Source organism: Aquarana catesbeiana, linkage group LG05 (assembly GCF_042186555.1).
Source record: "Aquarana catesbeiana isolate 2022-GZ linkage group LG05, ASM4218655v1, whole genome shotgun sequence".
In the NCBI taxonomy this organism is placed as follows: domain Eukaryota; kingdom Metazoa; phylum Chordata; class Amphibia; order Anura; family Ranidae; genus Aquarana; species Aquarana catesbeiana.
The window spans coordinates 57,792,606-57,817,224 of NC_133328.1; the positions used below are offsets into that span (position 1 = coordinate 57,792,606).

General features: G+C 41.3%; 1 protein-coding gene across 2 annotated transcripts in view; it reads right to left on the reverse strand.

Moving 5' to 3' along the window:
• Positions 1-24,619, reverse strand: part of LG05H10orf67 (linkage group 05 C10orf67 homolog) — a 243,086-nt gene that overhangs the window by 108,521 nt on the left and 109,946 nt on the right. For both annotated transcript variants that reach the window (XM_073629770.1, XM_073629768.1), the window contains exon 9: positions 16,478-16,543. In XM_073629770.1, the coding sequence (XP_073485871.1) occupies positions 16,478-16,543 (66 nt within the window). The remainder of the gene's footprint in view (positions 1-16,477; positions 16,544-24,619) is intronic.

Here is a 24,619-nt window from a genome sequence, read left to right on the forward strand (position 1 = left end):
TTAGGTGCTGAAAGCGGTACAATTATTTTGCATGGAAATTTGGCGTTTTATATTGTAGGTCTGTAAATCTTAACAATAACACACTTAAATCTGTCCAAACCAGAGTCTAGTAGATATCCCGGGTATGATAAAGTTTGAAACACAAAAACATAAATTATAATATAATAAATAAAAATAAATAATTTAAAAAAATTTTAAAAAATAGTAATAAAATAAATTTCCCCACAATTCACTATCGCTCAATTCTGCAAGTGTTCTAATTTACTATCGCTGTTTTCTAGCTGGTCTAAAGCCACTTTTGACGTAAAGGGACACTTTTTGGTTGCTATGGACAATCTCCAGTTTCCAGGCAGAAAGAACAGTGTATATCATGTAAAACTGCATGCAGGGCATGGGCCAGAGCACTGGGGACAAAAGGGATGTGAAATCATTTCATACAGTACTGTAATCTGTAAGATTACAGTACTGTATGTGTTATGATTTTGACAGTTTTTTTAATTTGCCGCCAGGCTCCGCCCCCGTGTGTCGCGCCGCTCGCAGGGAACGGAGCCTGGCACGGAGAGGCTTCGGAGGAGGACGGAGCCCTCGGACACTGCGGGGGACATCGCAGGATCCCGGGGACAAGGTAAGTAACGCCGCCCCAGGATCCTGCAATGCGATCCCGAGTGTGGCTCGGGGTTACCGCTAATGGTACTGAATTTTAACCCCGAGCCACACTCGGGAATACCGCCAGGGAGGTTAAGGCCCATGTAGTGTCTGGGCAAGTGCTGGGCCCTCTAACAGCAATGAATATAGCAGCTGCTGCCTCATTACTTCACCACTGTCAGCTAAACACAACAAAACATTATCTATGTGTAAACATGCACATTGCTTTACAAATCTGCATTAAACGAACATAAATTTAGGCCAACATAGATATTCATAAGTATTCTTAAAGTACATGTAAACTCAAACAATGAACTTCTCCTATGTGCTTCCTTTGGGCTGTTAAATCTTAAAACCATTTATAATAATTATATTATTATTATTATATCTGTTCAATAATTGCATAAAACTACCCGTCAATCCTACCAGAAATCCAGTCATGTCTTGTGTCCTGTGCTCTCTGCAGTGTAATCTGAGACAATGTTACTAGGTGTGTTAAGGACTATAATATGCCTCCCCCTTTTGTAATGGAGGATGAAAGAGGAGAGGGGGAGATGTTCTCTACTCCCAACATGCTGCCTGTTCTAGGATGACAGCACTGCAGCTTCATAGAGAGTGAATTCTGTCACCCCAGGACAAAAGGTTGGTTACTGTCAGGATCACCAGGTGAAAACAAATGCAGCCACCACATTTAAGGGCAAGTAAGCAATATAATACATTTTTATTCTTGGGTTTAGATACACTTTAGGTATCCATTCCACAAACTGCCACAGAGCCTGCTAAATGTGCTTCTGAGAACATAGATGACTCATGCAGCAATTATTCTGTTAACCACTACACACTGTAAATTGTAGTGGCAATAGCATATCTTTCATTATATTAATTTCCACATTTCATTTATATCTAGCCTACTCCTTTTGCTATAATATCTTGAAGTTTGTAAAATTACTTTGTGAAGATCCCCACACATTTACTTCCGTGAATTCTGTGACACTTATTTACGATGCCCTGTGAGTAGGCACTGTGGTGTCACACATTTCACAGAGCCTGCCTACTAAACTACAGAGGAGGGATTTTAAGAGGCGAAGTTAGTACAGGAATCAGTGCATGCAGACAGCAAGGTACCATGGGATATGCAGTCCTTAAAAATGAGGAAGCTGCAAAGCATGCAGGCAATCCAGGAACTCATGGAAAGAGACGGCCAGCAGACATGCAGCACACACAACATGAAAGAAGATTTTTCAAGTAAGCTTATATTGGATTATTAAACAGAAGTATTGTTTGTATTATTATTACAATGCTGATGTTGTAAAATGAAAGCGTATGCTGTAACCACAGATTTTTTTAAAGTATATATGCTGTTAAGTATATTAGATTTTTTAGTGGCAGAATATAAAGCTTGCATTTAATAACCTAGTTCGAATCTTACTGGTTGTCATCAACAGAATTTTTGGGGTTTGGAAATCGGAAACCTCAAGGCTAACATTTGATGAACAAATGTTATCATTACTGTTCAGATTGGTAAATAAGACTACCAGGTGCAAACATATAATTCCACTGTCCTTCTGATAACAGGCATTTGAAGGGATACAATTTTGTCCTCCTACTTCCACCCACTAGCCCCTTCCTTCCCTGCAGAGCACACGGAGTGAAGAGCTGTCAATGTATTGTGAATGTGCCTATTATTAGTGTTTTGACAAAGGTAAGCCTGATCCATTTTACTTCTGTGTTTATCATAGTACATGTGCCAGTCCTTGTACTACACTGAAAAACTGTGGGAATTCCAGTCCAAGCATTTTTTAGATAGATTTTACCAACAGGGCTGTTCAGATCTCTAATCTTAACCTTAAAGCCCCATACACACTATCAGATTTTCTGCTGATTTTTGTCTTAAGATTTACCAAAACCATATGATATGAGGTCAAACCTTAGGCGTTTCAGTTTGTATGCAATCAGGCAGGCCCTTGCACTACATGGTTTTGGTAAATCTGAAGACAAAAATCAGCAGAAAATCTGATAGTGTGTATGGGGCTTAAATGTATCTCACACCTTTATAATCAAAACATCCAAATTCATGCTTTTGTCTTTACTGCTTCTTTCTTAAACTGATACTAAAGTATCGTTTTTTTTCCGTTAAAATAACATGTTATATTTACCTGCTTTGTGCAGTGGTTTTGCACAGAGCAGCCCGGATCCTCCTCTTCTTGGGTCCCTCCTTGGTGCTCCTGGCTTCTCCCTCCTGTTGAGTGCCCCCACAGCAAGCTATGCGGGCACCCGAGCCGCAGCTCCGTGTGTCCATTTAAACACGGAGCCATGGCCCGGCCCTGCCCCCTTTCTCTCCTCATTGGCTCACTAACTTTGATTGACAGCAGCAGGCGCCAATAACGCCATGCTGCTGTCTCAGCCAAATGAGGAGGGGAGTCCCGGACAGCCAAGTCTCTCGTGCAACATCGCTGGATCTAGATGGACCTTAGGTAAGGTCATAGGGGGCTTTTTATCCTAATGCATATAATGTATTAAAATAAAAAATTGTCTGCCTTTACAACCACTTTAACTTGGCTTTTCAGAGCATAGTGACAGAGCCTCTCAACCACTTGTACCAAGCTTTATAGCACTCACCTGAAACACATGTGGCCATGTGTAAGTTCTATCTTGAATGGTGTCAGAGCTTACACATTATTTATGATTCCCCTCCCTCACATGACAGTATTCAAAGTAAAACTATAAAAATAAAAAAATAGGCACTAGTCCTCCTCTATGAATTATACACAATATCCAGTGATGTTGATAAATTCAACACATGTACAAATGTGGTGTAAAGTCCAACTATATTAAATGAAGAAACGTCCCCAATCACCGTGATCTTGCAAAATCAAGTGTAAAGTGATCATTTCTTTATGTTTAAAAAAAAAAAATGCTTCTCCGTGTGAAATGTACACTCACCAGATGGTTGCGGCCAACAAACCTTGTGTGCTAGATCCTGCGCATGGATCCTGTGCATTCAGATTCAGAAAATTCTGCCTTACAAAAAGAGCAAAACCAATGTTCACCCAAAAACAATTTTTTACAACTATGGCACTTTTAGGGTGCTAATGAATGCATGAAATATGCTACACAGTAAAATCCAATCATTTATAGTAAAATTATTAAAACATAAGTAATTTTGATTTTAGAATACGCGTTTCACAGACATCTATTGCACAGCATAAGTATATAAAAATCCTTTACAGTTTTAATGATTTTACAATAAACTAAACTATTGGATTTTAACAGTATAGCATATTTCATGCATTATTTTGCGCCTAAAAGTCCCATATTTGAAAGAAATAGTTTTTGGGTGATTAGTGATTTTAGGGCTGTTGGTGTCAATCCATTCAATATGTATATATATAATAATACCAATGCTGTCTACATATTCGTAAAGGATAATGGCCTATCAGAAGCAAAAAGGCACAAAAAATAAAGAAAAAACACTTTGTAATGTAGTATTCCAATATTTCTATTGCATTTCAAATCTTACATTTATTTCTGGAACTGTGAATTAGTAATGAGATAACTGTTTGGATGAAACACATTATCATAATGAGCATGAAGTGTTATTCAGAAATATCAGTCCACTAGTAACATATTTACCTGGTTATAAGTCTATTATTTGTTAGGGAAACAGTTACACGTTTGTCTTATCGCACCATGTGTCTGGTTCCCACCAAGTGTCATGATTTCTGGAAATAAGTGTGATTGATACAAAGAGTAAACAGCTCAGCATTAAGTTCTAACAAACTAGGGGAATCATTCCTATATACACTATATGTACATATTTACGGCCAAATGTTTGTGGACACCTGACCATCACACCTATATGAGATTGTTGGACATCCAATTCCAAAACCATAAGTAGTTGGCTCTCCCTTTAAAAAAGTCTCAACTCTTTTTGGAGGGCTTTCCACAAAATTTGGAGGGTATTTGTGCTAATTTGGTCAAAAGAGGATTAGTGAAGTCAGGCACGGATGTTGCACAAGAAGACTTTGCTCAACATCGGCGTTCCACTTCATTCCAAAGGTTTTCAATAGGGTTGAGGTCAGGGCTCTATGCAGGCCACTTGAGTTCCTCCACTTCAAAGCCATCAAATATACATTTATGGAGCTGGCTTTGTGCACCTGAACTCAATAATTTGTAGGGGCGTCCACATACTTGTATCCATATAGTGTACATAAATAAAAAAAGGCCCCTCAAAGACCAGTACTACTGCTCTATGAATGAGATACAATCTGTGAATGAATGGGTTGTTTGAGATATTCCTGGGTGGGAAAAGCCTATCGCTCAATGCATACATCCTACTCCCGGGGGGTTAGCGTGCTGATACATAGTGCTCTGGACTTCCGGGAGTATGATAGTAAAATTTACTCTAAAGGGCGATATATTTTTCTCCATTGTCGTTTTGAAATGTGTACTGGCATGTGTTTATGTCCCTTCACCTCTTACAGCAGTGGTGCTATGGCTTTTGCTCTCTTACCTGGATGGCAGGCCGGACGTGTCATTGCTTATAATTGGTGATTTCAACTGTTGTTTGAATCCTGCCTTGGACAGACATCCAGCTCCTAAGTCCTCTGCCTTCTCCGGGGGTACTCCTTTGGCGAGGTTGATGCAAGAGGTGGGCTGGGTTGATTTCTAGCAAATCCATAATCCAAATACTAAACAATTTTCATGCTTTTCTAAATGTCATGGTACCTTATCTAGGATAGACCTTGGGCTGGAAAGCTCGTGTATACTTCCACTTGTCTCTGATTTGACCTATAGACCCTGCCAGACCACTCTCCTTTAGTGGTGCACCTTACGGTATCTCCGCCGGCTACTAGTAGTTTAACATATTCTGGCAAAAGCTATTTCACTCTCATGGTGGTATTGAGCGGGGTATGCAGAAGTTTTTTACATTCCAGCATCTTTCTGCCTCTTGTTTACAACAGTGGGAGGTGTTTAAGGCTTATCTCAGGGGACTGTTGATAGTAGAAATAACCAAGGTTAAATGTGCATCCGCAGGTGTGCATCCGCAGGTGTAAAGGACTAGGTAGAATCTCGGGTCCAACTACTGGAGCAACAATATATTGATGATCCCTCTGACTCTACCAAGGAGGCCTGGCAGCCAGCCCAATCTGCCTATGAGCACTTGCTCTCCTCCTTGGCAGAGAAGGAGATTTTTCTCCAAGCAGGCCTTCGAGGAGGGGGAGAAAACTGGTTGCCTGTTGGCGAGGATTGCTACCTCTCAGCAATTAATCCTGCCATAGGAGCGATTAAATCTCGGCAGGTCCCTTAGTGAGCTCACCAGACATGATTATGCAGGAACTAGCCATTTTCTATTAAACCCTTTATCTCCCTGGTACCTCCTATACCTCTGAGGAACTTGAAGCTTATCTACAAAGTATACCCTTCCCTGAACTCACGGTGGCCCAGCGGCGTGGGTTGGATGCTCCAACTACCTTAGAGGAACTCCAGGAGGCCGTTGGCTCCTTTCCTAACTGTAAGGTGCCTGGGAAAGATGGGATCCCTATGGAAATATACAAGCAATACTCTGAGGTATTGCTGCCGTGCCTGCTGCAGGTTTTCAATGTGTCACGGGAGCAGGGAGTTATGCCTTCTTCTATGTCTAAAGAGAATAACATTCTGCTCCTAAAACCGGTAAAGACTCAGTCGATCCAGGATCTTATCAGCCGATCTCGTTGTTGCAGTGCGACGTGAAGGTCCTGACAAAGGTGTTAGCAATCCGACCGAATGGGGTTATCATGTCTATTGTGTATTTCAATCAAGCCGGCTTCATTCCAAATGAGTCTACTGCCATTAATTTAAGACGACTGTTCCTAAACATACAGTCTCCAGCTGACAATGTACGATTTAGGGCCCTGCTATCATTGGACGCCACAAAGGCTTTTGATAGCATAGACTGGACATGTTTATGGGCAGTATTGGAGAAATTTGGGTTCGGACTGAAATTTTTATCATGGGTACGCCTTCCCTTTAGCCAACCACAGGCAGCCTTTTGGTAAAATGTCACATACGTTCAATTTGGAGAGGGGTACTGGGCAAGGTTGCCCGTTGTCTCCCCTCCTCTTCATCTTGGCGATTAGGATTAGGTCTAACCCAGATATTGTTGGGTTCTGTTATGGTGTCATGCAGGAGAAGGTGATGTTGCATGCTGACAACACACTGCTTATGTTGAGTGACACAGATGCCTCCTTGAAGGCAGCTATGGCCACTATTACCGATTTCGGTGGATTCTCTGGACTCCACATAAATTGGTCAAAGTCTGCATTGTTGCTGTTGGATGGATGTGCCACGCAAACCATTGCCTCTGTCTGCCCTAAACCCATTACCACCTGTCCTCTGGATTTTTAATAGGTATGATTGAATATTTTGCCCCTTCTCCAACGGTTTAGGGATAGAATCAAAACATGGAATAGCCTCCGCTTATCTGTGGCAGGGAAGGTGAACTAAAACAAGATGATACTTATGCCACTGCTTCCTTACCTCCTACATAATGCCCCCATGGTAATTCCTCTAAAAAGATTTTCAGAATAGTTAACTCCCTGTTACGTACCCTAATCTGGAAGCACTGGGCCCCCAGAATAAAGTTAGAGCACCTACTAAGGCCCAAAGACGAAGGTTGGTTGGCTCTGCCCAACGCATGGTTGTACTATTTGGCGGCGCAGCTGCAACATCTGGTTGGCACTATGCGGGCTGACAGGGTGTCAGATGGCATGGGATGCAGCTCCTCCCAGGCACTGATTCTGTACACTACTCGTAAAGGTCCTATTCCACAGGCGCTGGAAGCTCAGGTTTTCGGAAAACAGCACAAACGATATCCGACATATAACCTCATTCAGAAGGTGTGGAACAAAACTAAATACCTTCAAAAAGGTAACTGGATATACTGAATTCAGTCCCATCTGGCTAAATGACACATATATGGAGTTGGCTAAACTACAGTCTGGAGCAAAGTGGAAGAAATATGGGGTGACACATCTTAAGCATTTATTTTACAACGGGGTACTCTTGTCATTTGCTGCGTTGCAGAATAAGTATAATTTACCATCCTCTATGCATTTTAATTACATACAGCTTCACCATGCTGTCAAAGCACAAAGTAGATAAAGTAATTCCTCGGAATGGCAGATGTCCAATATTCAGTCTTAATAGGGGTGTGTCAAGGCTGGGTTCAGCCCTTCCTTCTCTAAGCTGGCCGCTCAGCTGTTGGCTAATTGCCAGCTCCCATCTCTCCACAGTGACTCACCTGTTGATGATATCCTGCTCATCAGTCCTGCCTACTTAAGCTGTCCAGCCCAGATGATCTCTGCCTTTGCCTTGGTCACATCTCTAGAGACGCTCTCCTGTGTTCCTGTTAAAGACTTGCTTGGCTGACATTCCTTCTGGCTCCAGATCCTGCTTGCTGTTCTACTACACTCATTTATGGCTCCCTGACGTTTTGGCTTGTCTGACTATCTGTTCCGGTTCCTGAACTCTGGCTATGTTTTGACCTTTTTTATTATTATGAAACAAGTGTGATTTAACTGTACTTCTGTCTCAGTCTGATTCATGGTTTCTGACAGGATGCTGATTCATCTAAGGGCTTTATATCACAAAGTTACGCCATGCTCTTACACTCTTTTTTGAGGCAGTATCCCCTGAGAGTGAGGCAGAGGCAGGAGCAAGATGCTGGGCATCTGGAGGGTGGAGTAATGGGAATAGGCCTTTCAAGTAGTGGATATGTGTTCCTTGAACGTGACGCAAAGATTGACTCAACTGTACATATTATTGATGGTATATTACACTCCTTATAGACTCCAACTGATGAATTTGCAATCAGAGTCTACATGTACAAGCTGCACCAACCTCAGCCTGTTTACGGATGATGCCTTTGCCTGTCGTTTTAACCACGTTTCTGACTTCCATGTGCACCTACATCGGATCAGGCTGTTAATCGACCATGTTTTTGCCTGCCATTTGGACTGATCTTTTGCCCTTCTACTTTAGTACACAGGGGTATCACATATGTGAGGGGCTTCAGAATAGTGTTGAGTAGAGAAAATCAGTTTTTGGTTTTCTGTGTTCCCAGAACAGGGTCTGGTTGCATGGAGGCTTCAAAGAGATTTGGGTGGAGGAAGCTTCTACCCCGTCATGCTGGCCCTAAGCTTGATGGTCCTTCTTTCTGCCTGGACCAATTCTTTGGCTGTGCTGACCATAGCGCTGCCTGTAATAACCCAGGACTTTATGGACTTGGTTTCTTTCTGCTGCCTGGACCAATACTTTGGCTGTGTTGACCATATCTCTGCCTGCTGCCTCTACTGACTATGGACAGTATTTCTGCCTGGACATCTCTGCCTACTGTGCTGACAATATCTCTGCCTGTACTATGGACAGTATTCCTGCCTGCTGCTTGGACGATTGCTTTTGCCGTCGCTGACCACATCCCTGCCTGCTGCCTGGACCGATGCTCTCCTCTGTGGACCACTGCACTACTAAAACCAGATAACAGATAATCTTTTGTTATTTGGTATATACATGTTATGTGTTAGAAATATGAAGGGCCTTCAAAAATGTGATCGGTAGTCAGGAAATTATATGTGTATATAATTTATGCTCCTAGAATGCCTGGAGGTGCTATTTGGAAGTTGGGCCTCTGTATATGGCCAGGCTGTGTAAAAGTCTCACACATGTGGTATCATTATTAGTTGTAATTATCAAATTACAACTTCAAAAAACTCACCATGCCTCTTACTAAATACCTTGGACTGTCTACTTTCCAAAAAGGGGTCATTTGGGGGGTATTTGTACTTTCCTGGTTTGTTAGTGTCTCAAGAAATGAGATAGGCCTTCAGTACATCAGGTGTGATCAGATGTGATCAATTTTCAGTGATCTGCACCCTAACTTGTAGACTCTATAACTTTCACACAGACTAAATAATATCCACTAATGTGGGTTATTTTTTACCAAAGACATGTAGCAGTATAAATGTTGACCCAAATTTATGAAGAAAAATGACTTATTTGCAAAATTTTACAATAGAAACTTTAAAAAAGTGTTTTTTTTTCCAAAATGTTTGCTCTTTTTTCACTTATATCGCAAAAATAAAAAAAACAGCAGTGATTAAATACCACCAAAAGAAAGCTCTATTTGTGAGAAAAAATGATAAAGTGATAAAAATTTTGTTTGGATACAGTGTAACATGACTGAGTAATAGTCATTCAAAGTGTGAGAGCACTGAAAGCTGAAAATTGGTCTGGGCGGGAAGGTGTTTAAGTGCCCTGTATTGAAGTGGTTAAAGTATCTCTTCCATTGGATCCGAGAGTATGCCTATTGGGTGTCTTGGAGGAATACGACTGAAAAACTCACACCAGGGAGGTTATACATAGAGTTCTATTCCAGGCACGGAAATTGATTATAGTTCATTGGAAACCCGAGGATCCTCGAAGATAGGGGAATGGGTTAAAAATGATGGCGAGGTGTTGAGAATGGAGAAGCTTATTTACCAACATAGAGGCAGTACGCTTAAATATGAGCGACTATGGGCACCATGGCTGGATGTACCGGGGCTTCCCCTGGTGGATCTGATTATGAATAGACTACTTGGGCTTAATGTTGGATAATGTGTTATCTACAGATGTTCTTATATCTACTTAGTCATTATGGTGTAAAGTCATTGGCGAATGTATTTTCATTGTGTTTGGCATTGTAATATAAAGCTGGCAATGTAAGATGCTATTTCTTTAATAAACATATTTTTTGGATTAAAAAAAAAATCTGTGAATGAAGGACGGTCAGTTGATTGATAGATCCACACCCTCCATTTATAGATTGTTTATTCATAGAAGCTGTAGTACAGGCTTTTATGAATGGAGGATGGGAGACAGAAAGGACAGGCATAGTTTGGCACTCTTGATGAGTGCAAATGACAGCTCTGTCAGTTCCATTAATTCCTGTCGCATTGAAGATTATGGCAGCTAGCAGGGTTAGGGGGAAATAAATGGAGGACAATTTCAAGGAAACCAGGAGCCAGCAGAACAAGGGACACAGTGTATGAATAGTAAGTCATGTACCTTGTGCTAATTATGTTTTTATTTTTTACTACACATAAGCTGGGTACACACGGGCCAAATGTCGGGAGACAATGGCCGGTTCTAAAAAAAATAAAACGGCCGACACTGTGTATGTCAGTATGTCCAGCACCCGACCAACTCCCGATCAGCGCTCTCAGCCAATCGAGTGTTTTGAGGGGGGCTGCCCCCCTGTCAGAACACAATAGCTCAGAGGGGGAGATCGCTGAACTAACCTCGCATGGTTAGTACACCAGCTCCGACCGGAGCCGATAGTTTTTTTCTTTCAATCCGCGGGGTTGAAGGAAAAAATAATAATAGTGTGTACCTGACTTTAGGCTTTACCCTTAGTTAGAATAGACAGTGTTCAAATCTAGTTTACAACTGATAATGGGATATGCCAGCGCAACAGACAGAGTTAATTATGCTTAACATTAACTCCACAGCCCCCCTCTGCATAGCAATTTGGATGTAAGCATGGAAATACACTTTAAGGGGAAACTATACTGGTTTTAGGTCAGTTTTATTTAATGTTTTTAAAGTGGGTATGTTTTTAAATGTATGTTTTATGTCTGCTTTTTACTTTATACGAAAAATATTAGTTTTACAAATTAATTTAAAATATAGTACACCCATGACTCAGGACTTATACATTTTTAAAGAAAGCGTACAGCATGAGCTATTTACTTTTAGGCTTTGCACCTGATTGAAAGCCAATAACTCCCATCTGAAAAGCAAAAGTAGGGTAGGGTAAGGTAATAGGTCACTCCTTTGACTCACTCAGTTTCGTGTATCTTTTTAGTTTGAGTTACTGAACTCTGTGTACAACATGCTTTTTTACCCAACACAGTAGTTAAACGTAGATAGGTAAACAAGTGGAATTAAATCTACAGTTGCTCCTGCTGGCTGGAAAGGGAAATACAATAATAAGCAACATAAATGTATAGTTACATAGTTATTGAGGCTTAAATAAAGACAAATTAAACCAAAACAAATATAACCTAAATAACTAAAATTGAAAACCTGTATATACAAACCCACAGGTGCTCCAGAGGAAGGCCAATCAGATAATTCCTTAGATCAACAATATCTGGTTTTATTTCTCATAAATGTTATTCGTCTGCCCATTTAGTAATTTAATTAACAGCCTGTGCATTTGGGAATCAATCCAGTTTTTTAAAACAATAAACTGAGCTGGTTAGATCTCGTTCCTGAGTCTATTCCACATTTTTACAGCTCTTACTGTGAAGAACAAAGAGTGCCCCCTTGTCCTTTCTAATGACCTTAAAGTGAATAACTTTGCACCAAGCTCACTATATGGACAACGCATGTATTTATACACAGTGATTATATCCCCCCTTAAATGTTTATTCTCAAGAAAGAATAAATTCAGTTCAGCTAATATTTTCTCATAGCTGAGGTCCTCTATGTACAGTGCCTTGAAAAAGTATTCATGCCCATTAAAATTTTCCACATTTTGTCATGTTACAACCAAAAACGTAAATGTATTTTATTGGGATTTTATATGATAGACCAACACAAAGTGGCACATAATTGTGAAGTGGAAGGAAAATGATAAATGGTTTTCAACATTTTTTACAAAGATCTGAAAAGTGTGGTGTGCATTTGTATTCAGCCCCCTTTACTCTGATACCCCTAACTAAAATCTAGTGGAACCAATTGCCTTCAGAACCTAATTATTATCACGTGTATAATTTAATCTCAGTATAAATACAGCTGTTCTGTAAAGCCCCCAGAGGTTTGTTGGAGAACCTTAGTGAACAAACAGCATCATGAAGGCCAAGGAACACACCAGACAGGTCAGGAATAAAGTTGTGGAGAGGTTTAAAAGCAGGATTAGGTTATAAAAAAATATCCCAAGCTTTGAACATCTCATGGAGCACTGTTCAATCCATCATCCTAAATGGAAAAAGATTATGGCACAACTGCAAACCTACAAAGACATGGCTATCCACCTAAACTGACAGGCCGGGCAAGGAGAGCATTAGCCAGAGAAGCAACCAAGAGGCCCATGGTAACTCTGGAGGAGCTGCAGAGATCCACAGCTCAGGTGGGAGAATCTGTCCACAGGACAGCTATTAGTGATGCACTCCACAAATCTGGCCTTTATGGAAGAGTGGCAAGAAGAAAGCCATTGTTGAAAGAAAGCCATAAGAAGTCCCGTTTGCAGTTTGCCAGAAGCCATGTGAGGGACACAGCAAACATGTGGAAGAAGGGGCTCTGGTCAGATGAGACCAAAATCGAACCTTTTGGCTTAAAAGCAAAATGCTATGTGTGGTAGAAAACTAACACTGCACATCACTCTTAACACACCATCCCCACCGTGAAACAAGGTGGTGGCAGCATCATGTTGTGGGGATTTTTTTTTCAGCAGGGACAGGGAAGCTGGTCAGAGTTGATGGGGAGATGGATGGAGCCAAATACAGAGCAATCTTAGAAAAAAAACGGTTAGAGTCCACAAAAGACTTGAGACTGGGGCGGAGGTTCACCTTTCAGCAGGACAATAACCCTAAACATATAGCCAGAGCTACAATGGAATGGTTTAGATCAAAGCATATTCATTTGTTAGAATGGCCCAGTCAAAGTCCAGACCTAAATCCAATTGAGAATCTGTGGCAAGACTTGAAAATTACTGTTCAGAGACACCCTCCATCCAATCTGACAGAGCTTGGGCTATTTTGCAAAGAAGAATGGGCAAAAAGTCACTCTCTCGACGTGCAAAGCTGGTAGAGACATCCCCAAAAAGACTTGCAGCTGTAATTGCAGTAAAAGGTGGTTCTACAAAGTATTTACTCAGGGGGGCTAAATAGAAATGCATGCCACACTTTTCACACATTTATTTGTAAAACATTTTGAAAACCATTTATCATTTTCCTTCTACTTCACAATTATGTGCCACTTTGTTTTGGTCTATCACATAAAAACCCAATAAAATACATTTACGTTTTTAGTTGTAACATGACAAAATGTGGAACATTTCAAGGGGTATTATTATTATTATACAGGATTTATATAGCGTCAACAGTTTACGCAGCACTTTACAATAGAAAAGGGAAACAATAAAGTTATAATACAATAAGATACAAGAGGATTAAGAGGGCCCTGCTCAGAAGACCTTACAATCTAATAGGGTGGGGCAGGTGGTACGTTGGTAAGGTTGTAACTGTGGGGAAAGAGCTGCTGGAAGTGGTAAAAGATTAGTTGGAGACGTGATAGGCTTTCCTGAAGAGATGAGTTTTCAGGGATCGTCTGAAGGTAGCAAGAGTAGGGGATAGCCGGACAGGTGGAGGTAGCGAGTTCCAGAGGATGGGAGAGGATCTGGAGAAATCCAGGAGACAAGCATGAGAGGAGGAGACGAAAGAGCTTGAGAGTAGGAGGTCTTGAGAAGAGCGGAGAGGACGATTTGGGTGATATTTGGCTTTGTATGTTGTGGTTAGTATTTTGAATTTAATTTGCTGAGTGATTGGGAGCCAGTGTAGGGATTGGAGGAGAGGGTTGGCAGACGCTGAGCGGTTGGTAAGGTGGATAAGTCTGGCAGCAGCATTCATGATAGACTGAAGAGGGGAAAGCCTATAGAGAGACAGGCCAATGAGAAGGGCGTTGCAATAGTCAAGGCGAGAGATAACGAGGGAGTGAATGAGGAGCTTGGTGGTTTCATTTGTTAAAAAGGGGGGAATTTTAGAGATGTTACGGAGGTGAATTCTAGAAACTTTTGACAACGATTGGATTTGAGGCTGAAATGACAAGTCAGAGTCTAGGCTTACACCTAGTACCCTCCCCTCGAGTGAGGGGAGGGACTGATGGTTGCATTGTTGATTTTGATGGAAAAGTCGTGGAGGGGGGCACGGGCGGGTATGAATACTTTTTCAAGGAACTGTATCTTATCAGTTTGGCTGCCCTTTCTGTGAACTCTCTCAGGTTTTCCAATATCCTTTTTGAGACCTGGTGCCCAAAACTAAACTGCATTTTCCAGATGAGGTCTTACTAACACTTTCTACAAGGGCAAGATTTATTTTAAAATTACTTACTGTATGTCACAAATACCTGCACTGTGCATAACATTAGGCTTGTCCAAACCAATATCGTACAGATAAACAAGCAGGACACTTTAATGCTACTGACAGAAAGCAGAGAAATTTCAAGGTCCCTAAGAGTATTTTTCTTAGGTAGCAGTGAGGTCATTGCTGCCTGTGAAAGCGGCCCTCACTGATCTTGACACATCACTACTTTCTGTTGGTGGCATTAATATGTCCTGTCTGTATGTTCTGTCTATTTATCATGGTGCGCTGGTGATATCTTGGACTGGACTTGTGCTTTGGCGGCGCCATCCATCATTTCCCCCCCAGCACCATTCCCCAACAGTCCGGTGCCATGAAAGTGAGGATAGTGGATACAAAAGCTATTCCTTGTGCATGGATTGAATGCATGAAGTTTGTGGGTTTTTATTTGTTTTAAATTAACAATAACTCATTGGAAGGTACTAAACAAAGTAGTTACGGTATTTTCTTCTTCTATATCTGTTTGATAATCGTTTATGAGTCTAAGGATTATTGCAGAGACCGTGGTCCGCAGTGGATAACTAACCTGAGATTGGGCAAACGGTGTATGTATATTCTATCTTTTTGTTTCAAAAGTTTTTACTGAATTTGTAGAGTGGGTATCAGATATGTTACTTGTAGTTACAATATCAAGGAATATACAGTATATAAAGTCAAAAGAAGTATACCACAATCATTAAAATATCAAGCATAACCAATAAAACAGTTGAAAGTGAACAATTACAATGTAATCGAAAAAGAGAAAATATATAAATTGCTTGTTTAAATTTAGAAATGAGACTGGAAATAAAAGAAAAGAAGAAAAAGAAAAAAGGGGGGTTAGGGAATGGGTGTTGGTAAGGGGGAAAGGTGGAAGGAGAGGGTTGGAGCATGACAGAGATCAGATTCCACCTAAGTTGGTTAATATAATACGACATAATATAGGAAGCTATAGAGACCATGTAGAGTCGGTAAGATTTTCGCCTACCGACTCAATGTAATCCAGAGGTCCCAAATTCTTTGAAAAATATTGGTTCGATCAAGCATAGTGGCAACAAAATTTCGCATTAATGAAGTACCATGCTATTTTATTTTTGACTTGTACTATCGTTAGGAAATTATTTATGGTTATTATTAATTTAACTGGAATTTAACCATGTTACATCATAAAGGGCGAGTCCCTGTCTATACAAGAAAAGGAGTATGACACAAAGGTGTAAACACTGGGGGAAGTATCACTTATACTTTGTCCTTTTATGTGATGGATCATATTTTTCTTTATAGGAGTATGATCTTGAGCAGTTTGGGTTTATGCTGGGTTTATACATTATGGAGGAGACTTTAGAATCTTATTGCTTCACTGTATATGTGCAGTTTGTTTGCGTATTTGATCATTTACCGCTTATAGTTGGGTTTGTGTGGGTTTTAATTTGTGTAGAACTGCGCCTGGTTCTTATGATTTTCATTTGGTTTACAATATTTTATTTAAAGTAAGGCACTAATGATGATGTGCAAACTGCAGAGTTCATAAGTAACCAAGCAGATTTTAATTTACTTTGGTCAGACCAATGAAAACGACATATTTTTCTGGCACTATAGGTTAATGCATGACTTAAATAAGTCCCATGGCTCTGATGTCCTATTTGTTCATCTGCATCTGTTACGGTTATGTACAAAGTTTTAGAATGTACCTCTTTTTCTTTTTCTTTCAGCTTTGATTTTAGAGCGTTTTCCATTTCTTCCTTTTGCTGATGCAGCTGTAAATAGATATAACAATTTTAATAATAGTTATAATTGACTACCTTTATATGAAGCAGTGACTAGACTTATAAAATATATTTGTTTTTGGAAGATGTTTGTGGGTTTAAGGGTCATATTTAAAATGATACTAAAGCTTTTTTTTATTGTAAATAAAAAAGATGTTATACTTACATTATTGCATAGCGCGGTCTCTTACTCCCTCTTCTTTAATTCCCCACTAGCACTGTCCGCTTCTCCTTCTTCTGGGTGCCAGGTGCTAAGGGGGCACCTATGCACATGCACTCCTGAGCTGGGCTGTGTGTGTCCAAACACACACACAGCGCCAGTAAGTCACGCCCCCTCTCCTTCCCCACAGGAGTTTGACTGACAGCAACAGCCTATAGCTCCCGCTGCTGTCATTTTCAACTGCGGGATCAGGAAGTGAGAGGAGCAGCCCTGCAGCGTGGACAGCACCGAAGCAGTGACAGGAGGCAGGTAAGTGTTTAGGGACGGGTCTATGACAGCTAGTTGGGTGTTTTCCAACTTAAGGCAGAGAATGCAATAAGTTAAAAAGGTTTTACATTTAGTACCACTTTAACCACTTGCCGACCGCCTCACGACGATGAACGTCGGCAGAATGGCACGGGCAGGCAGAATCACGTACCTGTACGTGATTTGCCTCCCGCGGTCGGCATTTGTCCCCCGGCGATCGGAGGTGAGGGGGAGGCCATCCATTCGTGGCCCCCCCCTCCCGATCGCTCATTTCCCTGCCTCTCTATAGTACACAGAGGCAGAGGAAATTATGTCATCTCTCCTCGGCTCGGTATTTTCCGTTCCGGCGCCGAGGAGAGAAGACTGTAATGTGAGTGCACAACACACACACACTCAGTAGAACATGCCAGGCACACAATACAGCCCCGATCCCCCCCAATCACCCCTCCCCTGTCACACTGACACCAAGCAGGTTTTTTTTGTTTTTTTTTGTTCTTTTTTCTGATTACTGCATTGGTGTCAGTTTGCGACAGTTAGTGTGGTAGGGCAGTTAGTGTTAGCCCCCTTTAGGTCTAGGATACCCCCCCAACCCCCCCTAATAAAGTTTTAACCCCTTGATCACCCCCCGTCGCCAGTGTCGCTAAGCGATCATTTTTCTGATCGCTGTATTAGTGTCACTGGTGACACTAGTTAGGGAGGTAAATATTTAGGTTCGCCGTCAGCGTTTTATAGCGTCAGGGACCCCCATATACTACCTAATAAATGTTTTAACCCCTTGATTGCCCCCTAGTTAACCCTTTCACCACTGATCACCGTAAAACTGTTACGGGTGACGCTGGTTAGTTCGTTTATTTTTTATAGTGTCAGGGCACCCGCCGTTTATTACCGAATAAAGGTTTAGCCCCCTGATCGCCCGGCGGTGATATGCGTCGCCTCAGGCAGCGTCAGGTTAGCGCCAGTAGCGATAACACCCATGCACGGTACACCTCCCTTAGTGGTATAGTATCTGAACGGATCAATATCTGATCCGATCAGATCTATACTAGCGTCCCCAGCAGTTTAGGGTTCCCAAAAACGCAGTGTTAGCGGGATCAGCCCAGATACCTGCTAGCACCTGCGTTTTGCCCCTCCGCCTGGCCGAGCCCACCCCACCCAAGTGCAGTATCGATCGATCACTGTCACTTACAAAACACTAAACACATAACTGCAGCGTTCGCAGAGTCAGGCCTGATCCCTGCGATCGCTAACATGTTTTTTGGTAGCGTTTTGGTGAACTGGCAAGCACCAGCGGCCTAGTACACCCCAGTCGTAGTCAAACCAGCACTGCAGTAACACTTGGTGACGTGGCGAGTCCCATAAGTGCAGTTCAAGCTGGTGAGGTGGCAAGCACAAGTAGTGTCCTGCTGCCACCAAGAAGAAGACAAAACACAGGCCCGTCGTGCCCATAATGCCCTTCCTGCTGAATTCGCCAATCCTAATTGGGAACCCACCACTTCTGCAGCGCCCGTACTTATCCCATTCACATCCCCAACCAAATGCAGTCGGCTGCATGAGAGGCATTTTCTTTATGTCCTCCCGAGTACCCCTACCCAACGAACCCCCCCCCCCAAAAGATGTCGTGTCTGCAGCAAGCGCGGATATAGGCGTGACACCCGCTATTATTGTCCCTCCTGTCCTGACAATCCTGGTCTTTGCATTGGTGAATGTTTTGAATGCTACCATACACTAGTTGAGTATTAGCATAGGGTAAAGCATTGCACAGACTAGGCACACTTTCACAGGGTCTCCCAAGATGCCATCGCATTTTGAGAGACCCGAACCTAGAACCGGTTACAGTTAGAAAAGTTAGTTACAAAAAAAAGTGTAAAAAAAAAAATATATATATAAAATAAAAATAAATAGTTGTCGTTTTATTGTTCTCTCTCTCTCTATTGTTCTGCTCTTTTTTACTGTATTCTATTCTGCAATGTTTTATTGTTATTATGTTTTATCATGTTTGCTTTTCAGGTATGCAATTTTTTATACTTTACCATTTACTGTGCTTTATTGTTACCAATTTTTTTTGTCTTCAGGTACGCAATTCACAACTTTGAGTGGTTATACCAGAATGATGCCTGTAGGTTTAGGTATCATCTTGGTATCATTCTTTTCAGCCAGCGGTCGGCTTTCATGTAAAAGCAATCCTAGCGGCTAATTAGCCTCTAGACTGCTTTTACAAGCAGTGGGAGGGAATGACCCCTCCCACCATCTTCCGTGTTTTTCTCTGGCTCTCCTGTCTCAACAGGGAACCTGAGAATGCAGCCGGTGATTCAGCCAGCTGACCATAGAGCTGATCAGAGACCAGAGTGGCTCCAAACATCTCTATGGCCTAAGAAACCAGAAGCTACGAGCATTTCATGACTTAGATTTCGCCGGATGTAAACAGCGCCATTGGGAAATTGAGAAAACATTTTATCACACCGATCTTGGTGTGGTCAGATGCTTTGAGGGCAGAGGAGAGATCTAGAGATCTAGGGTCTAATAGACCCCAATTTTTTCAAAAAAAGAGTACCTGTCACTACCTATTGCTATCAAAAAAAAAAAAAATGAAAGGAACAGTTTAAAAATAAGATAAAAAAGCAAAAAAATAATAAAGGAAAAAAAAAAAAAAAAAAAGCACCCCTGTCCCCCCCTGCTCTCGCGCTAAGGCGAATGCAAGCGTCAGTCTGGCGTCAAATGTAAACAGCAATTGCACCATGCATGTGAGGTATCAACGCGAAGGTCAGATCGAGGGCAGTAATTTTAGCAGTAGACCTCCTCTGTAAATCTAAAGTGGTAACCTGTAAAGGCTTTTAAAAATGTATTTATTTTGTTGCCACTGCACGTTTGTGCGCAATTTTAAAGCATGTCATGTTTAGTATCCATGTACTTGGCCTAAGATCATCTTTTTTATCTCATCAAACATTTGGGCAATATAGTGTGTTTTAGTGCATTAAAATTTAAAAAAGTGTGTTTTTTCCCCAAAAAATGCGTTTGATGTAGTGAGTATTTTGCAGACCTCACTTTTTGTCACAAAGTTTTGAAAATTGAAAAAAGAAAAAAAAAAAGTTTTTTCTTGTCTTTCTTCATTTTCAAAAACAAATGAGAGCTGCAAAATACTCACCATGCCTCTCAGCAAATAGCTTGGGGTGTCTACTTTCCAAAATGGGGTCATTTGGGGGGGGTTGTGCCACCTGGGCATTCCATGGCCTCCAAAACTGTGATAGGCAGTGAAGAGTGAAATAAAAAATTTACACCCTTAGAAATCCTGAAGGTGGTGATTGGTTTTCGGGGCCCCGTACGCAGCTAGGCTCCCAAAAAGTCCCACACATGTGGTATCCCCATACTCAGGAGAAGCAGCTAAATGTATTTTGGGGTGCAATTCTACATATGCCCATGGCCTGTGTGAGCAATATACTTTGTGCAAAAAAAAAAAAAAAAATGTGTCACTTTTCCGCAGCTTTTGTCAAAATATAAAATATTCCATGGACTCAATATGCCTCTCAGCAAATAGCTTGGGGTGTCTACTTTCCAAAATGGGGTCATTTGGGGGGGGTTTGTGCCATCTGGGCATTTTATGGCCTTCAAAACTGTGATAGGTAGTGAGGAGTGAAATCAAAAATTTACGCCCTTAGAAATCCTGAAGGCGGTGATTGGTTTTCGGGGCCCCGTACGCGGCTAGGCTCCCAAAAAGTCCCACACATGTGGTATCCCCGTACTCAGGAGAAGCAGCTAAATGTATTTTGGGGTGCAATTCCACATATGCCCATGGTCTGTGTGAGCAATATATCATTTAGTGCCAACTTTTTGTAATTTTTTGCTTTGTCATTATTCAATCACTTGGGACAAAAAAATTAATATTCAATGGGCTCAACATGCCTCTCAGCAATTTCCTTGGGGTGTCTACTTTCCAAAATGGGGTCATTTGGGGGGGTTTTGTACTGCCCTGCCATTTTAGCACCTCAAGAAATGACATAGGCAGTCATAAACTAAAAGCTGTGTAAATTCCAGAAAATGTACCCTAGCTTGTAGACGCTATAACTTTTGCGCAAACCAATAAATATACGCTTATTGACATTTTTTTTACCAAAGACATGTGGCCGAATACATTTTGGCCTAAATGTATGACTAAAATTGAGTTTATTGGGTTTTTTTTATAACAAAAAGTAGAAAATATCATTTTTTTTCAAAATTTTCGGTCTTTTTCCATTTATAGCGCAAAAAATAAAAACCGCAGAGGTGATCAAATACCATCAAAAGACAGCTCTATTTGTGGGAAGAAAATGACGCAAATTTAGTTTGGGTACAGCATTGCATGACCGCGCAATTAGCAGTTAAAGCGACGCAGTGCCAAATTGTAAAAAGTGCTCTGGTCAGGAAGGGGGTAAATCCTTCCGGGGCTGAAGTGGTTAAAGTATATCTAAGCCCAGGGATGCTGGCGCTTGTCATTACCCAAAATATGGCAATGACTATATTTGGTTAATGACAGGAATTTGAATAGGGCATGTGAGGCCTCATTGGTTGCTACAACACTTCTTATAAAGTCCTGGGAACATTTTTATTTTATTTTGAATACATCAGGGAAGGGACAGAGCCCTTGTCAGGTTACTATTGCTGTTACATAGTTACATAGTTAGTGAGGTTGAAAAAAGACACAAGTCCATTAAGTCCAACCTATGTGTGTGATTATATGTCAGTATTACATTGTATATCCCTGTATGTTGTGGTCGTTCAGGTGCTTATCTAATAGTTTTTTAAAATTATCTATGCTCCCTGCTGTAACCACTGCTTGTGGAAGAGAATTCCACATCCTTACCCTACTGTAAAGAACCCTCTACGCAGTTTAAGGTTAAACCGCTTTTCTTCTAATTGCGAATGGCCGCGTGTCTTTTTATGTTCCCTAGCGTGGAAAGGTTTTATCTCTATTGTGGGGTCACCAGTATGGTATTTGTACATTGAAATCATATCCCCTCTCAAGCGTCTCTTCTCCAGAAAGAATAAGTTCAGTGCTCATAATCTTTCCTCATAACTAAGATCCTCCAGACCCTTAATTAGCTTTGTTGTCCTTCTCTGGACTCTCTCCAGTTCCAGCACATCCTTCCTGAGGACTGGTGCCTAGAACAAGACAGCATACTTCAGGTGCGGCCAGACCAGAGTCTTGTAGAGTGGGAGAATTATCATTTTATCTCTGGAGTTAATCCTCTTTTTATTGCATGCCAATATTCTGCTGACTTTGCTTGCAGCAGCCTGGCATTGCATGCCATTGCTGAGCCTGTCATCTACTAAGACCCCCAGGCCTTTTTCCATCTTAGATTCCCCCAGAGGTTCTCCCCCTAGGGAGTAGATTGCATTCATATTTTTGGCACCCAAATGCATTATTTTACATTTTCTACATTAAACCTCATTTGCCATGTAGTTGCCCACCCCAGTATTTTGTTTGGATCTTCTTGAAAGATTTCCACATCCTGCGGAGAAATTATTGCCCTGCTTAGCTTAGTATCATCCGCAAATACTGAAATTGAGCTGTTTAGCCCATCCTGCAGATCGTTTACAAATAACTTAAATAGGATTGGTCCCAGAACAGAACCCTGGGGGACCCCCCTTTCCACACAAGACCATTCTGAGTACTCCCCATTTATCTATCTATGTCTCTGATGGGGAGCTACGACCTTTTTTTTGTATTTCCTATCAATTTCTGTTCCAGTGACAATGGTAACCAGCACAGAAAGTGATAAGTAATACATAAATTAACAGTTGTCACCAAATAAAGGGGAAACAGTCTTGGCACTGGTGACAATTGTCTAAAATGGGACTCTCCTTCATATAGGATTGGTAGGATAGAGGGGTTCCCAAGATGTAAACCAGCTGATGAGCGATTAAAGGAAAATCCCAGGCTAGGTATATTATTATTATATAGTTTGGACCAATGTAACTATGTATACCTGGCTGATGCCCCTGTAAGCTGGCAATCACCGAAGTAAAAAACACTACTCCAGTGATCTCCACTTGCTTTCGGTCCTTTTCTGAGTGGCCGGTCTGATGCAATGTGAACATAGGAATGCTTTCAAAGATATTTTAATTGTTTATTTTTATCAATTTACATAATGCAAAGTGAGCAAACAGAAGAAAATGGAAATCAAATAATATTTGGTGTGGTTACCCTTCAGCTTCAAACCAGCATCAATTCCAACACTTCTACACTTGCACAAAACCAGGAATTTCATAGGATTAGAGTCAGATGTATGCATAAACAATTATACCAAGTAGGTGCTAATGATCAGCAATTTCATATGTAGGTTGAAACACAGTCATTAACTGAAACAGAAACAGCTGCTGTGTAGGAGGCTTAAACCTGGTGAGGTCAGTTGTGCCTACGTTGGCTGAATGTGTACTGGAAATAGATTCACTTATGGACTTGCAATATTTACTAGCAGTAGAACATGATAGCCTAGATAAACATGTTGCGACCTGGGCCACATTTCATAACACACGAGAGTTTAGAGCCCTCCTTTCCTCTTAAGGTGATCTTCAAGGTAGGGTGGAGAGTATTCACTAATTTTTTTTCTTTGTTATATGTTTGACTAGGTCCTTGACTTTAAGCTTAGCCAAGTCATTTTGTTTTATTTCTTTTCATTATGAGACTTTGAGATCTGTGAGGCTATCATGGTGTGTTTGGGTTTTACATTATTTTTAAAGATACACTTAGGCATTGGAAGATGTCCAGCAGTGTCATCAGCACAGAATTGGCAGAAACCCATGGAACCCAGGTAACACCATCTACTGTCCAGAGAAGTTTCGGCAGAAGTGGTTTTCATGGAAGAATTGCGGGCAAAAAGCCATACCTCCAACGTAGAAACAAGGCTAAGTGACTCAAGTATGCATGAAAACATAGGAACTGGGGTGCAGAAAAATGAAGGCAGGTGTTCTAGACTATAAGAAAAAAAGGGTTTTTTTTTTCGAAAAAAAACCCGGGGGGGGAGGGGGGGAGACACTTTAGTCCATCCAGAGTTGATCCCAGTGGATTGGGTTTCGGGGATGTATCTGGAGCTATCACAGCATACACACACCTAGAGATAACCCGTAGACATTAAATAATGTGAACAATAGCCATCCACCTGGAGGTCATTAACAAATATTTTCCTCCAGGATGGCAATCCTCTGAATAAAATGGCATATACAAAAAGGACGGAATGGCCTTGGAAAAGCCTGTTTAAGTTCTATCTTTATTATTGTTATTATTCCGGCTGGGGGAACATTTGGTTTGCTGGTTGGCATCTACAAGAACTAATGGTAGATGACACTAGTGACTTCACCCCGCCGGGTCTCTTTATATGTTAAATTGATCTGTCCATTGGCTCTGCCGAAATATTTTGGCACAGGGTAGATGCACGGGGTGTTTGTTATGTTTGTGTGTTGTGTTGAATGCTGTCAAATTAGCCGCAGTCCAGAGTTCTCTACCTTGATTCCAAGTTATCTAATTAAATCCCTGATTACTTAAGGACTCTCCTGTTGCAACTGCGCATGCTCTGAGGAAGCTTGGTACACAAGCGAAAAATGTAAGCAAGACAGACTTTTGTTTCCAG